This window comes from Argiope bruennichi, chromosome 1 (assembly GCF_947563725.1).
Source record: "Argiope bruennichi chromosome 1, qqArgBrue1.1, whole genome shotgun sequence".
Classification (NCBI taxonomy): Eukaryota; Metazoa; Arthropoda; class Arachnida; order Araneae; family Araneidae; genus Argiope; species Argiope bruennichi.
Genome location: NC_079151.1, coordinates 57,786,777 through 57,803,575, shown reverse-complemented (window position 1 = coordinate 57,803,575; position 16,799 = coordinate 57,786,777). Strand labels below are relative to the sequence as shown.

Below are 16,799 nucleotides of genomic sequence, written 5' to 3'. Positions count from 1 at the left end.
CTCCATTTATTGTTTCTTTTTAATTCTTCCGTTTACTTTTCCTATTTTTGAACTGTAATTGGTTGCTTGTTTTACCTTTTACCATAAATGATTTACATTTTGTTATATATATGTAAAGCATTGCTTTGAAGAAAGAGTCATGGAGTTCTTTAACACTTTTTAATCTTCTTATTTTTTATAAAATATTATCTTTGTCGAGTTTCATCTTTTATCAAGATTTCTTTGTTCAAAACATGGCATGTGTCGAGCAGCATACCAAATAGAGAAACAAAGTAAAGACTCTGCGAGAAAGTCTTCAACACTTCTATAGTTTCAGAAAAGAATTTGTCGACACAGTTTTTTAATTCCACTAAAAAAATTAAAAAACAATAGCTCGTGCTGCCAGGAATTAAAGTTACAGTTAAGCTGGAGTTTGCGTGATTAAGAAATTATTTTTAGAACGTAATTTAATTAAAAATTATTACATACGTGCATAAACTACATTTTCCTTTATTCATTATTTATTTCTTAAGCAGATAATGCCAGCAATGCAAAGAGAGTTCGTTCTTCTCTTTCTCCCCTCATGGTTATTATTAATATGCTTAACATCATAGTAATTATTATTATTATAATGCATAATAAATTCATTGTGACTGCTATGGTTCATTATTAGTTGTTGGTATTGATATATTCGTTTGATTATAATTTCTATCTAATAGTGTCTCATGGTTAATGTGATTAACCGTTTATTATTAATAATAATTGGTAAAAGTGATTAATGAAGTGATTAAGTATTAATATTAACCGAGCAATTACATTGGCTTTAATATGACAGGATAAACCGGAACTAGTCACATTTTTATAAAATTCATGATGATAGATTTATTGTAAATTACCTACCTGTAATCTACCTATTTAATTATGGTATCATTCCTTTCAGAATTTTTACCCTACTTTTTAAAATATTGTTCGAATTTCAAAATTTGGCTCGGAGTTTTTTGGATTTTCAAATTTTATTTTACAACAGATTTACTTATAATTTATTGAATTTCACATATCCCATAGTTCTCGCATTACTTTTTTGATTTCAATGCTTATATTCTTCTAAAATTTAATAATTAACTGTACTTAAAGGTATTCTTTAAAACCCACAAAAGAATATGGAAGAAATTTTAATGAAGTTTACAATTTATTGACGATTTTTCCCTTTCCAATTAGTAATGTTGCTTGTTTTGCACTTGGAAATTTTTGTACAATGCATTTTGCAATGTTTTTGAATTACGGAATAGAGACATTTCTTTTCGGAAGGAATATTCAATCCACTGCTTGTTTATATGAGACATTTTGAAGGAAGATTAAATTTAAAAATGATTGATTATATTTCTTATTTCAAATAAGCTTTTTCCAGATATCTTTGTTTCAAAACGTTTATGTATTTTTTTAATTCTTTATAAAAATCTTTCTAAAGATATGCAAATCTTCTTTTTCATGAGCACAACAGTCCCTTTCCGACCGTGGCTTCCTCAACTACGCGCACTAAAGATATACAAATAATCTCTGCAAATAGGCGTGTAATACCAATAAAATATTTTAATACACTATTAAGTGATAAAATTCTGGATCAATATATATGAATATTTTACAAGTTGCTAAAATCATGTAGTATTTGGTCATTTACATCGTGGTAATGGCTCAATAGGATAGATATTTTTATAAAACTCATCAAAGTAGATGTTCAATAGCACTGAAATATAAAATAATTTCAATCAGTTAAAACTAGTAAGCCGTTTATAATTATGAAAGAGATAAGAATTTAATACGACTGAAATTAACCAAAAATATTTTCCCTTTTTTTTCTAAACAAATCTGTTCTGATACAATAAAAATGAGAAGCATATTCTGGTTATATCATACATTCTTTCAAGCATAAATTAATCAGAAACGCTTCCAGTGGTCCTTTATTCAACTACCATAACTTTGGCGAGATTTCCCACAAAATACCCAGCCTACTTCTGCACAACTTTTACATCATCCTTGAGAAGGAACAAAGAGATGAATAAAAATAAAAACAAAAGCAAAAAAAGGAAAGGAAAAGAAGAAAAAATGGAAGTGAGATGAAAAAGAAGAGGGTAGTAGAAAATTTCACCCACCCCTTTGGTTTTTGGAAAGCAGCGAAGTTAATTTCAGAATCTGCAGTTGAGAGGACCAGCTCGAGGCGAGATGGCGGCTGACGCCAAAATAAAGTTAAAAGAATGACGACTTTGCTAAAGTGGAACGTTTTTTTGTTGTTCTCTCATCCTGCGGGCATGGATTGGCTTAACTTCGCCATTCTCGACGCCAAAAATCAAATAAATCGAAAAAAGGAGCGAAAAGTTCTTGAATCCGCAAATGAAGTCTTCAAATTTAATTTACAGCCAAGAGAGATGATTACTGTATATATATCAGATGATTGAGCTAATCGAAAACCACATAGCTGGAAATGACTTTTTCATCAGCTGCGAAACTCAGAGATTTCTCCTGATTTGAATTATATTTCATTCTTCTAAGAAAGAAATGTGCATGTTAAGTAGGATTCCTTTACTATAATAATATCTTACTTGTAAATATTATTTTGATTCCTTCCATAAGAAACAGTCCTTTTTTAGAAGTGTAATAAAATAAATTACCTATTATTATTATTATTATAGGATTTATTACATGTTTAATGTCAATATGTAGACAATGTCTTTAAGACATTTGTATTATCAGATAATATCAGTCTCTATTAACATTGTGTTCGGCAGCACCTCAATAAATGAGTAAATATGCTATATATTATTAAAGACATCGGTTAAATATTGCTAAATGTGATCTAAATGTCGATCACATCTAATCCAGTAGATCTAATGCAAAGTAAATATGATCTTAATTTTAAACGATTCTGATATTTGATCAAAATCTAAATTAGGTCAATAATAATCAATATTGTTGATAAAGAAATTCAATATATACTGCGAAATTTTTTAATTTCCACTTATTTTAAATAAAGGCTTTTTAATTTATATTCTAAAATGCGAATCGCATTATTTGCCATTTGTTTTCTATGCATTGTCACAATATTATTTGGGCACCACTAACTTCCAACGCACTGCCACTATAATATGTGATCGAACGTAGTTTTCTACGTATTGTCACTTCAGAATGCAACCGGCATGAGATGTATGTGGTCGCCTATAGTTCCAATATACTGTCATTACAACATGCAATAACCAGTAGTTTTTTAACGATATTCATTATAGCCTGCGATCGTCCATAATTTTCTATATTTTCTCTTCAGAGTTTCTGACCACTGTTAGCTTTCCACGTACAATCACTATAGTTTACGGCCGCCAGTAGTTTTCTACATGGTGTCACTGTGTTATGCTGCCGCCAATAGTTTTCTACTTTGTACCACTATAGTATCTGGCCACCAGTTGTTTTCTACATAGTGCCACTATATTATGCGGCCGTCGGTTGTTTTCTACGCACTCACTGCAGAAAACAGTCACCCGTAATTTTTTACGTACTATCACTAAAACATAAGATAACTAGTAGTTTTTTTTTTACATATAGTCATTGTATTATAGGTTCACCCATAATTTTCTATAAACTCTCTTGAAAGTTTCTAACCACTATTAAATTTCTATATACAATCATTATAGTGTGCAGCCGCCAGTAGTTTTCTATATACTGCTACTGTATACGATCACCAGTAGTTTCTACATAGTACTAATATAGTATTGTGTGGGTACCATTTTTTTTACTACCTAGTGTCACTATAGTATGCGGCCTGCATTTGTTTTCTACATAGTGCTACTATATTGTGCGGACGCCAGTTGTTTCTATGCCCTCACTGTCGCCAGCAATCACCCGTAATTTTCTGTCGCTAGAGCATGCGGTCGCCTATAGTTTTCTATATAGTAACACTATATTATATTGTAGACCGGAGTTCTTTACGTACCTTAGTATATTATCACTTCAATGTTTTATGTGCTATCATTATAGAATGTTATCGCTCAGTTTTCTTAATTTTTTAGATCATTAATTTGTTATCATCATTGCTTTTCTTTATAATGCCAATTTTATTGGAGATATGACAAGGCATAGTTTTTCTTCTTTATTTAAAATTTTGTGCAATGAATTATGCTTGGAATATAATTCGAAATGCAAATTAATTTACAATTAAGATTTTTTTCAAATTGCAAATTTTTAACTTTGACAAATAGCAGTAATGATAGCAGTAACTATGAGCTTAAAATACATAATGAGTTAAAATGTGCAACAAAAATTCCAAAGTTAACATGTTATAATATACTAATAAAAATTTAAAGAAAGTCTTTCTATTAATGCTTTACTATACTGTATAGTATTAACAGAAAGATTTCAAATGAATCATTTCAAATAAAAAAAATCTGGTTCAACGTATTAAATTAGAAATGGTGGCCTTTCATTTATACTCTCAGCAATTGCAGTGAATATTTATATACATTACAGATTTCTAGCCTTTATTTCTATAATCACTTTGATAGTTATTTGTCAATAATTATCAGTTTAAATTTTGTCATTTCATGTATACCTCAGTTGACAATAACTGATATTCAGCCTTTTATACTTTAATAAGCTTAAAGACCTTGAAATCCTTTAAAGACTATTAAAATATAGTTAAACAAATACAGTATATGAAGCGTAAGATATTAAAAGAACTGTCCTTTATTCGATTTCAAAGAAACATTGAAAATTCATATACCACTTTCGCTTTATTTGAACAATACTGCAAGCTGTAAAATATAACCTTATAATTTATACTAAATAGTACAGTTCTGCCACCGTACTTAATTAAACAATGCTGTCAAACCAGTTTGGCAAGTTTAACTTGCATTTTACTGATTTAGGAATAGCTGCGATCATCTAATTATTGTTATGCCCAACAGCAAATGTCATATCTATTCTAGACCAAAAATAAGTTCGGCCGAGTTGGCAGAATGCGTGGAATAACCCTGTTTGCTTTGGTTTCCACTTCGAAATCGCAGACAGTGAATGCAGAATTCCTCTAATACCAACGCTCTGTCGTCGAAGATTATATTCATATAAGGATTTAAGAGACTCGACTTTAACGGAGGTTTAGGCTTGTTTCGATCGAGCATGGAAAGGATTGAATGCATAATGAGTAATTTAAGCTCGTAGCAACATGCAAATCGTCTAAATCTATTATGCGTTTCTGAGTATGACTTACCCGTTTGGATTTGATCTGCAAGTTACGTTCACTCATTGCTGCGTTGCGGAGATTTAATGCACGAAGTAACTTTATTGTTGCAGGCTTTTGCATGATTGTTCATAACGCGTTACTGATAACTGTTGGAATTTCGTTGGTCTATTTTAATTTTTTTAAGTAGGATACATTTAATAATATTCGGAATTATAAATACAATTTTTAATAAGCTTCGGAATTATAAATAAAAATTTTTAATAAGATTCGGATTTATAAATAAAATTCGGAATTATGAAGAATAATTTTAATAAGTTTCGGAATTATAATTATTGCAAGTCACGCTCACTCATTGGAGTGTTGCGGAGATTTAATGCACGAAGTAAATTTATTGTTGCAAACTTGTGCATGATTGCTCATAACGCGTTGCTGATAGCTATTGGAATTTAGTTGGCTTATTTAAATTTTTTTTAAAGTAGGATGTATTTAATAATATTCGGAATAATAAAAGCTGATGCATTAGAAAGATATGAAGCTTGTATGGCGTGCTAATTCCACTCTAGACTTCTGTTTAAGTTAAATAATATGATATAAAATACGCTTGAATTTAAGTATTGTAAGCTTATTTACGATGTATAAAATAATCAATATTAGAATTTGTATTCAATTATTCCTCCGATATTTAATTTTCATCAACAGTTTTTAAAAATTGTTAAATGATAAAAATGCATCTATTATTATATGCCTTTATATAATTTCGCTTGTTTCATATTTGCAATAAAAGATTATTAATCCATTTTTCACTCCCTTTTTGATGAAATAAATTTTTGAAATTTTGTACTCTTATGTATTATTGATATCAATGCATTATTTTAATATTTTCAAAACTTAATTAGCAGGGTTTTTTTATTAATTAAATAATTTTTTATTAAATAACAGTGGCGCCACCTGGTGGTAAATATGTATAATATTGATCGGCAGAATCCATAATTACGAATTACAGATTAAGGACTAAAAAGTAGGGGACAAAATTGCTACCATTAAAATACTATGTTTGCAAAAAGTGTGTTTTTAAACCATTTTTTTTTTCATTATTATGAAATTTATTGTATTAAGTTTGTAAAGAATTTTCTTTTTCTATAAAGAAGCACCTTTGTGATTTATTTTTAAATTACTAAATTAAAAGAATATAGAAGAAAAGATTTAAAAAATTATTTAAAAGAATTATTCCTTGGTGTACATGAAAATAGAATATGAATATGTGTTTATGAAAATCTATTTATAAATAAATTATATTGTCTCATTTCCTTACAAATTGGTATTTGATTTGATTCTGTTAAAATTCAACCTTTTTGAATATATGAATTCAATAAAAATTTATTATGTTCATTTCATTAAATTCATTCGAAATATATCGGTATAGTTTCCAGGAATTATTTTATTGAGATTTTATTTTAATGAACTCGCCCTTACAAAAATGCGTGCCTTCACAAATAAAAAATCTTGACAGAATTGAACGAAATAAATTTAAGAAAATTATTAGACATAAAATGAAATGTATTAGGTCACGCAATTAATGAAAGACCCCGTTTGTTTATTCCAGAATTATTTTTGTGTCATCTTTACTATATTTCATACTTAAAGTATTTAAAATGCAGAGTATTCATAAACAAATATTCCAACTTAGCAAGACTATTAAAAGGAAAAAAAACAAAGTACAGCCTTGTTGTTCATCGGAAATCAAAAACAAACAGCTTAAAGTTTAAATTCAGAGCAGTTATGAGTGTTCAAAGTGAACCCCTCCAGAAAGACAAACAGTATCGTACGACAAGATAACTCATCCGTCACTTTTTTATTTCTGTATGTCTGGTGTGACGCTTTGAAGAGCTGCAGATATAAGTGCGTGACTGTTTCTCTGGGTCTACATTAAGCAGCTTGCTTTGTCGCTATTAACTTTGACAAACTTAAAATACGCAAATCTGCAGAACTTCAAAGCGTCACAACATACATGCTGAAAAAATACAAAATGAATAATTGTCTCCTCAATATCGCTCATGTTTGTGGAGCGACTCACATTGAACACTTATTATAACACCGCACAAAACCTTCAACTGTCATTTTTGATTTCCGATGAATAACAAATTTATATCTTATTTTATTTTATTTATTTTAATAGTTGAACAAAAATGGGCTGTTCATTTATACACCCTGTAATAATTATAGCATTCGATTATGCAGTTACATTAAGAAACGCTTTTATCGAATACTTTGACTCTCTAACTATTATTGATTCTTTTGATGATTCCTCAATTTGAACTTCAATATTGAGATTTGTAATGCAGTATTTGTTTCCATGTTCTAAATAATAAAATAGGATCATGATTAACTTAATTCGCATTATCATGGTAATTAATCTCTGCGTGTTTACGTTTTAATAATTACTATTATTAAATCGTAAATGTGCAGTGTTTCTCATAATAATGGTATCCATTAAAAAGGGTTGTCACCTTTGCAAGTAATGATAGCAAACAAAATTTCAACATAATATTTCAATATGAAAGGTAAGTTTGATCTAATCCACCAAACGAAAGTGGATTTGTAAGAATCCATGTGACACAATAATCCATGGCACAAGAATAGTAATCATAAAACATTATGGGAATTCTGCTCTCTCTTATCGTTTGTAAATTATGAGGGATAAAGTAATTATGTTCCAGTCGGGAAAAAAATCCCCTTTTATAGGATTTTAGAGATTTACATGCAAAATAAATATATATTTTGAAAGAACCGATGATGAACAAAAAGGAACTATAAGATGACACCATTTTTATCAAGATACTCGGATTTAAATTCTGATATGGTTTATTATAAGCTGCTTCGAAAACTGATGGAATATAAAAGTCATTGGTAATTTTAACTCATTATAGCTAAAACGGCACGGTATTTCCGGTATTCAACGTTAAAAAATAAGGTGACAATCTGATTTTGCATTTCGTCAAGGTTTAGGCGCTTGTATCTAGGCTTTAAACTCAAGTATTGGATTAGAAAAATGTCATCCTATGTTCTTTTTTCCTGTTCTTTCGAAACAGGTATTATTTTCTGTGTAGGTTTTTTACAATTTTAGTTAAAAAAATTTTAACGAAAATTTTCTACGTTTGATAATATAATTATTTTATTCCCCATGGCTTGCAGATTAGAAAAAAACTTTTACCTTGTTTAGATACATAATAGTTGTCTTATGTGGCTTGCCTTGGTCAAAGAAGCAACATCTGTTGGTAGTCAATTTTCTACTATACAGAGAACCAATTTTACAGCCATTTATGATGGATTATCTTAAGTAACAACCAGTTTTCTTAACACATCTGTGAAAAATCCATGCTTCAGATACTTAAATTGCAATCTCTGTTATGTATGAAGACAGCTAACAGATGTCCTTTTAAGTTCCATGCGATAAATTTTCCATATTTTCTGCTTTAATGCATGTTTATATATATATATATATATATATATAAAAAATAAGACTCTCATAAACACAAACCCTACTTTCACTTTGTTACTAAGACAAAAAAAAATCTGTAAACAAGCTCCCACTTTATTTTCTAGGACTTAACTTTTTCTTCCCTGGAAAAAAAAAATCTCAATCTCAAAAATCGAAGCGCGCGACTGGGGAACGTTGGACGCCTTATATCATCTCCACTTTTCTTTATTTCTTTCACTTTTTCTTTTCTTCCTTTCACTTTGGCTTATACACCCCGTTCGATGCTAGAAATCAATAGGCGTTTAGTTAGCTATCTATTTTCACCTGTCAGAGAATTCTAGGCAGCCGATTCAACACCGGTCTTTTCTGGTAACTTTTTTTTCTTCGTATTTTTTCCCTCCGTACCAAAAGAATCCGTGTAAATCCCTTCTCCCCCGTGTATACACACAAACGTCACTTGACAGCTCTTGAAAAAAAATTGCTGCCTGTAAATCTGTTTGTCTAGCAGTTGGTGGGCTATTCATTCGATCGAGCCAAAGGAAAATGGAAGCCCGATGCTATCACTAACAAATGGGCAACGGACGGGATTTCTGATGGGGTTGCCTGGGTTTTGGCCGCAAAAAGTCACCAGCAAAGAGCTGGCTTTGGCTGTGTCGAGAAATTGCTGTTATAATTGATGGAAGAAGGAAAAAAAGGAGTTAATGTTTGATATATAAGGATTTCGAGAACGTTGTAAAAAAAAATTTCTGTTACATAAAAGAACTTAGTAAGCTGGTAATACAAGTAACAGGCCTGTACAGCCGATAATTTTTTGAAAATGACAATGGTTTATGATATTTATACCAAATCTGTAGATTATTATCTAATTTTAAACATTATCTGTTCAGCGAAAGAACGTTTATCTGGCTACCGCTATAAAAATTAATACCCTGCCTACAAAACGAAGAGATCGATAACATTTTGTACAGACATTTAAGATTTGAAATTTGAAATAAATCACATTTGAAAAGTAATGCATTGAGGAATTGAACGTCTATTGGTTTGTCCTTTCTCAAACATGTAAATGCGCTAACTCAAAGATGCAAAGTGAAAATATGTGAAATTTAACATGTGACATGTGACTAACTATGACTACAATTGCATTTCTGGGTCAAATTTTGATTTTAGTCGATTGCAAAAAATACGTCCAAAATGCACATTCGATTTTCTGTCACTTATGTACTAACCGCACCCCAGCTATTAATCGTTTTTAAAAACTCACTATAAGATAACGCATAAATAGGCTTTTTGGTAAATACCGTTCTCCAATGGCAAGTAATTAATAATACAAAAGTATATTTATTAAGAAGCATGCGAGAAAATTTTAGAGAGACCATTATCCTGGTTAACTATATTTTTCACATACGTACTGACAAAACAAAGAGATGCTTTACCTGTTGACAGATATAGTTCAAATTTAAACAAACATCTCTTAAAAAATGTTAGGAACTTATTTTAATACAATTTTTTTTATTCAAAGGCAGCTAATTTGTAAAATTTCATAATAAAAAAAAATTTCATAAAATTATAATGAAAAAAATCAATACATAAAGAAACGTTCTATTAAATACGCTTTAAATTAAAAAATTTCTCCATCATTCAATTCTATTTCATTGCTTAGAATGTTTTCTTTCTAGCATATAAACTCTTCATGCTCGGAAAATACATTTACAGAATTACTTAAGTATTCAATGTCAAGTTATATTTATTTAAATACAAATATGATTTCAATAATTACTTGAACCAAGAATGCAATATTTGGATTTTACGGAGGTTTGATATAGCTTCTGTCATAAAACGATACGAACATTCAAATATATAATCAGCTTAGAATTTTAAATTCCCGAAATGAAAGATTTTAGCTGCATAGTAATGGGGAAAGTGAATGTTTCAACGGTGATGTTTCTCGACAGAGAAATTAATTTTTTCGAATTATATCAAATACTGCAAAATATTTTATTCTCGCAGATAATAAATTCAATTTAGTGAAAGTTAATAAGTAATTGAAATAGACGCAACAAATTCTTTTTCGAATATTCTGTACTTGTGAAATTAAATAAATCATTTTCAAACTGTCTTCTTCAAAACTTATCCAACAATTTCAAGTAGTGACTATTTAATGCTATTTAATATCTTATGCATACACTTGATAATATTGATGATAAATCATGATTCAAAACTAGAAAGGAAAAGCTTATTTTCACGAAAAGATTGATTTTATATAATAATACTGGAATTGTTTATAACCATATTTCTAGAGTAATATGAAATTTAATATAAATTGGAAGAACAGTATAAACATTTTATTGAATAAATTTACTGCAAAATAAGATTCTTGAATGTGTATATGTAAGCGTATACATGAGCGAGTGCATGCGCGTGTAAGTATGGGGGTGGAGATGCAATCAAATATCTAATCGAAAACCTATCGACCGAATCGAATTTATATTCGTCATCTGAGCATTGTTCAAAGTGCCGAATTAATCTCAAAATAGGCATACTATAGTTTCAAACTTGACGTTAATCTAATTGTACTAAACTAATAGCTGAATTGATTTTTTGTCAAATTAAATAAACTACACGTTTTAATTTTAAAATTTTGAGAGTTTATATATATATATTCATTTAAAAGTAGAATTGCAATGATAGTGAAAATAGGAAAAACATTAATTATATTAAAAAATGTTGTGATTTTTATTTTTGAAATATTTAAACGTATTCTAATTATAAAGAAGAATGCGGGGGAGGGGCTGAACGAGAACCAAAGAGGCAAACAAACTATATTACTTTCAAGTCGCTTTTTGTGACCAATTGATATCCATCAAAATTAAAGGTTGTTTAAAATTTTTCATTTATAATTCACATAATTTCAGAAGTTTTACATGATTTTGTTCACTGAGCCGCGCGTTTTTGTAATATTGTGCCTAAATCTTTGTACGTATCTTTATATCACAGAAAAGAACAGCAATACTTAAAAAATGACGCGCTTTAAAAAATTTTAACCACTGCTTTATTATGAAGTGAACATTAATTATTAGTACAAGAAAATTTCGTTTTTTTATTTTATAACTTATTCTGAAATATGCTCAACATGAAAAAAATAACTTGAATCTTCATATCTCGCACATGGATATTAGGGGGGGGGGGAATCAGGGTAAAACAGCAAAAACGATTTGATTTACAATGAAGTTTATCGATGTAAAATATGCTTAGAATATTTTTATACATTTTTTAGAATAAAGGTGATTTTTTTCAGAGAAATTTTATTTAACACTTTTTAATTTATCATAAATAAAGATTTTCATAAAAAAATGTAGAGGATAAGTTTAATTCTAAACTCATATCAATCGGTTATTAATTATTTCTGTGATACTTTTATGTTATTTTCCTATAACATCCATAGACGAAGATAAATTTATAAAATTATTTAAGATTTTTTTTGCAATATTCTTGAAGCAAAGATAAATATTGGTTCGCATTCTGCAGCTAACTTTTTTAAATAAGATTTTCTATCATAATTTGAATGTGTTTGACATCCAACAAGTTAATTAAAAATATTGATTTTTTTTTAAAAATTTCCACTAAACATCTTATCCGGAAATTACATGCTTATAATTCCAGTAAAAGTATTTTTTAAGCATCAATTGCGATAAACATTAGAGTCGTATTATTTTGATTCTACACATGTTCTATTTATTCAGTGTATGAACCTTCCTAATGTAGCCAAATCCCATGGGGACATTTGAAAGTATAATTACCGAGGTAAACACTCTATTAATCGCACGTTGCCAATCGCTATACTTTAATTTCAACTTTTTAAATTATTCATATAAACTATGCAGGAAATAAAGAAAAAAAAATCTTTTAGGTTTCAACAATAGAAGATTATCAAGTATTTAACTGTCTGATCAAACGATGATATTGATTTGAATTTCTTTCCTTCAATGAAATATATTGTTAATAATTTTTGGAAAATGTTTTTAAAAATTGTGAAATTGAGAAAACAAATAAATAACACAACAAATAAATTAATATCATTGAAAAAATAATTTTTAAGATTTAAATGACGTGGAAGGAAATTATTTCTGTAGAATAATAATTTAAAATCTATTGCTGCAAAACGAAAATATCTTGCTTAATTTTTAATTAATAAATTTTTTTAAAAAAAGCTTCAAAGTGCATATTTCTATGCTCTGATTTGAATTTGTCCTCTAATTTGCCCTCTAAACAAATTTGTTAGCTCAACAAAAAAACAACTAGTCTGTGACCTATGGACTGCTAATATTGGTAAACACACACATTTTTTTATCATTAATAAAAATGTAGATAACATTCATATTTGATTTTTTATTAAAAATAATTATTGATGTGGTTATATTAATATTACTCTAATCATAGTAATCATTATTATCCATAAATAAACAATTTTTCTCTTGCCTTTAATTTAATTTTTATTCAAAGCCAATAATAAATACAAATCCTTTTTATAAATTCTTATCAAGTTTGTTATATCTTGCCCATGCAGAAATTTTAGACAGAACAAATTAAACCAACCACAACTCTGCAGTTGTAGCCGGCTTTAAATACTTTATGTGAACTCCACACCGTAGCTGTAAATTAGCACACTTAAAATTTCAGGAACGTAGCAAAATGTGACAGGATGTTCTAAGTGTCGGTAGCGCTAAGATGTGTAATTTGATTTTTGTGTTTTCTTTCCCACACAGGGCCGCTCAGCGGTTGAACTTGTCATCCAAGAAAAGGCGACGTCAACATCATCACCCAGACTCAGAACCTCCACCGTTCCTGACGAATTTCGCCGAGATTTTACGGGTCTCTCCCCCACCTGTACCACCCTCTCTCCTTCGCTCAGTTGGTAAGAAGGAGAACTTCTCTATCGGGAAGGTGAGTTTGCTTTCTTCTGATGTTTGGTGTCAACATTTTTGCCGCTTTCTCTTTTATGATGGATTGAATTTGCAAAGTTTGATTGCAAGGAAAATGTTGGTGCCACGTGTGGTTACATTATTTATTCGAAATTTTAATATTCTAAGTTTTTTTGTTATCTCCCTCACCGGCCTAGCTTACCCGAGAGATGTAAAGCTGACATGGGTCGGCGGATAGAAAAATATTAGTATACCCAGCAAAAGTTCTTTCACCTTTGATGGGTGTACTGAAGTTTCACATTATTTGAACAGTAATGAAATAACAAAATATACTGTTACAAAAATCGGTAGATGGCAACAGTGAAATAAAATGGATAATGGAAAAATATGTTTTATAACATTAATCCAGGAAGCTAGGAGCAGAGGTTACAAGAATGCAATCAAGATGTGCAGAAAGAATAGCACTTATAGAGATTAACAACGTAAGCAGAAATTCGCTATTTAAGTAATAATAATAGCTTTATCAATAGCACTCAGCATTTAATAGCTTAATAATTCACTCTATAAGCAAAACTACAAAGAGAATAATTCGTTTGAGCATCTCAAATGTACATAATTTTCCACCAGAATGTGACGTCACTTTCAAACTCTTGTATCTTGAGAGAGATAGGACTATGATTCTTGTGTTTTCCAAAACCTTTATTTTTGTCCACAAATTACTACCAAGTTTGTTTCAGAAATTGGGACAATAGCATCCATTAAGAATCTTTATAAATCATTCTTTCTTTTTATAAGTCTAATAGAATAAGGGAGCGATATTGTATACTTGTAAAATTACGTTCAGCAATAAAAAGAAAAAGGAATAATAAAAATATAAATAACATTTACATAATATAAGAAGGAAATAAAAAAAATCAATAAACAGACCTGTAAATAAATAAAATAATAAATAATATTTATAAATACATGAATTAATTAATGCATTAAATAATAATATTAAGAAAAAAAAGCTAAAATTTTTATGTTTTACTAAGTAATAGTGAGGAAAACGAGATGCCAAGTATCTACACACAGAATGCAATTAAAAGTCTGTAAAACAATCTCGAGAAGAGAAAAATCTATGCATATAATCTAATTTAAATTAAAAACGAAAATTACGGTTTTAATAAAATTTAGAAAAGGAAAAATAAAGACCATCCTTCGTTTACAGTATTGGTATCACATGCAGATAAATTATTTATACAAAAGTTAATAATTATAATTACTTTATTTATAGATTCGAACTGCTTTCCTCATTGAAAATGGCACATCGTATTTGTTTGTAATAATATCGAGACACTATATTCAGCTTTGTTATATTGGAGAAAATTAACATTTCTATCTCGCTAAAGCCATATAATTACAATGGTAGGTGTGCCAATCAGTGAATGGTTACCGTAGTTAGAGAGAAGTGCCATGTTTTGCAGGAGACTAAATGTCAAGAATAAACAAAATAATTAAAACAATAAGTAAAATAACTGAAATTAAATACTGTAAAGATAACAGAATTAAAGGTACATTAGTAGAAATTTTATGACCTAAGTAATAAATAAAAAAGGAAATTGTGAGTCTTTCATAAAGAATTTTTAAATGATTTTTAAAAAATGAAGATGGAAATGTTTAACGAAAAAAAGAGGGGAACATTAAAAATGAAATAGAGAGGAAGAAAAATCTTTAAAGAAATAAAGAAAATCTTTCCATTTTAAACAGGGCAATTTTTTTTGAACAAAAATAGCTGTTACTTCACGAAGAGGTTGGATAAGTTTATTAAATTTATTTTTATTGATTTTTCCCATTTTCTCTAACACATTTTGTAAATTTGTAATAACATATGTGAACTCTACTACAGTATTGAAATTACAATAATTTTAATAACAAGGGGAAAAGTTAAGACCTTATTATAAAGTTCAAACTTTATAATAAAATTTAAAATTTATAATTATAAAGTTGAATTTTTATAATAATAATATTTCCCCTTTTTTATAGCAAGGGGAAAAGGTAAGACTTTATTATAATGTTGAAACTATAATTATTTTAATAATAAGAGAAAAATATTATGCTTTCGATAACACTCGATTACTTTTCTTTACCATTGCACATTTTTATAACAGTAAAAACCACTTTAATTTTTACATTAAAACAGCCAAAGCAATATAATTTCATCACATTTGCACTTATACTCAAAAGATTTGTGTAAAATTTAAGCGTAGGACTTTAGATGGCACGGCATTGTGATATACAATAACAACAATTAGATGCATTCTAAAATGACATGTTCAATGACCTTTGTCGTCCGGTTATAAAGTCACATGAATTGACTCTATTCATATCTCCCCCCTTCACCAAACCAACTCTCCAGGCTCAAGTGTTCCATCCGTTCTTTTGCATTTTAGTGCACGACCCCCTCCAATAGAGCCGAGGATTATCGGAAGAGTTCCTCATCCCATTCCTCCGTGATAAAATTCAAAGGAAAGACACCTGAGACTTGTAAAACGCACAGAAGGAAGTGAAATACCCTTCATTTTAATTACAATCACTTGCTTTGTGTCGTGCTTCAGCGGGCACACCCCTCACCCCTAGAGACAGCGGCGGACTCATTAACATGATATGCTCCACCACTACTCATACCAATTTTAACGATTTCAGAATTTATCGACTAATAGCTAAATGAAAATAAATATTCCCCTTAAATATTTATTGCAGATTATCGGGAGCAATGGAAGATAACTCACTGGTAGCCTGTGTTTTAATTGGATTAATGGGTTAGTTTTGCACTTAACAGTCTTTATTGATTAGTGTTAATATATCGGTTCTATTGCTGTTTAAATACGTATTATTAATGCTGATGAATATATTAAATGTTATTGAATAGATATGAAATATTTCTTGCTATGTATGTTATTAAAAAAGAACTTTACGTGGAGGTGTGAGATTTTTGTATGGTGGGTATGGAATTTTATACCAAAGAGTTTCTTTATACCAGATTAATGAGTAAATTAAATAAAATCCTCATAATTAGGAGATAATTGTTAAAAATATTTCATTTTGTTCTAAAATAACGTTATTTTAACCAGCTAGTGTGGTGTTCATAAAATGTTCTCGCATTCTCTCTAATAAAGGTGTTATGTCCCGTACCAGCATAAAATTATGTGCCCTTGCG

At 29.3% G+C, this 16,799-nt stretch overlaps 1 protein-coding gene across 5 annotated transcripts in view; it reads left to right on the top strand.

Moving 5' to 3' along the window:
• Positions 1 to 16,799, top strand: part of LOC129956775 (kinesin-like protein KIF26B) — a 617,661-nt gene that overhangs the window by 421,242 nt on the left and 179,620 nt on the right. For all 5 annotated transcript variants that reach the window (XM_056068736.1, XM_056068835.1, XM_056068924.1 and 2 more), the window contains one exon: positions 13,445 to 13,622. In XM_056068736.1, coding sequence (XP_055924711.1) covers positions 13,445 to 13,622 — 178 coding nt within the window. The remainder of the gene's footprint in view (positions 1 to 13,444; positions 13,623 to 16,799) is intronic.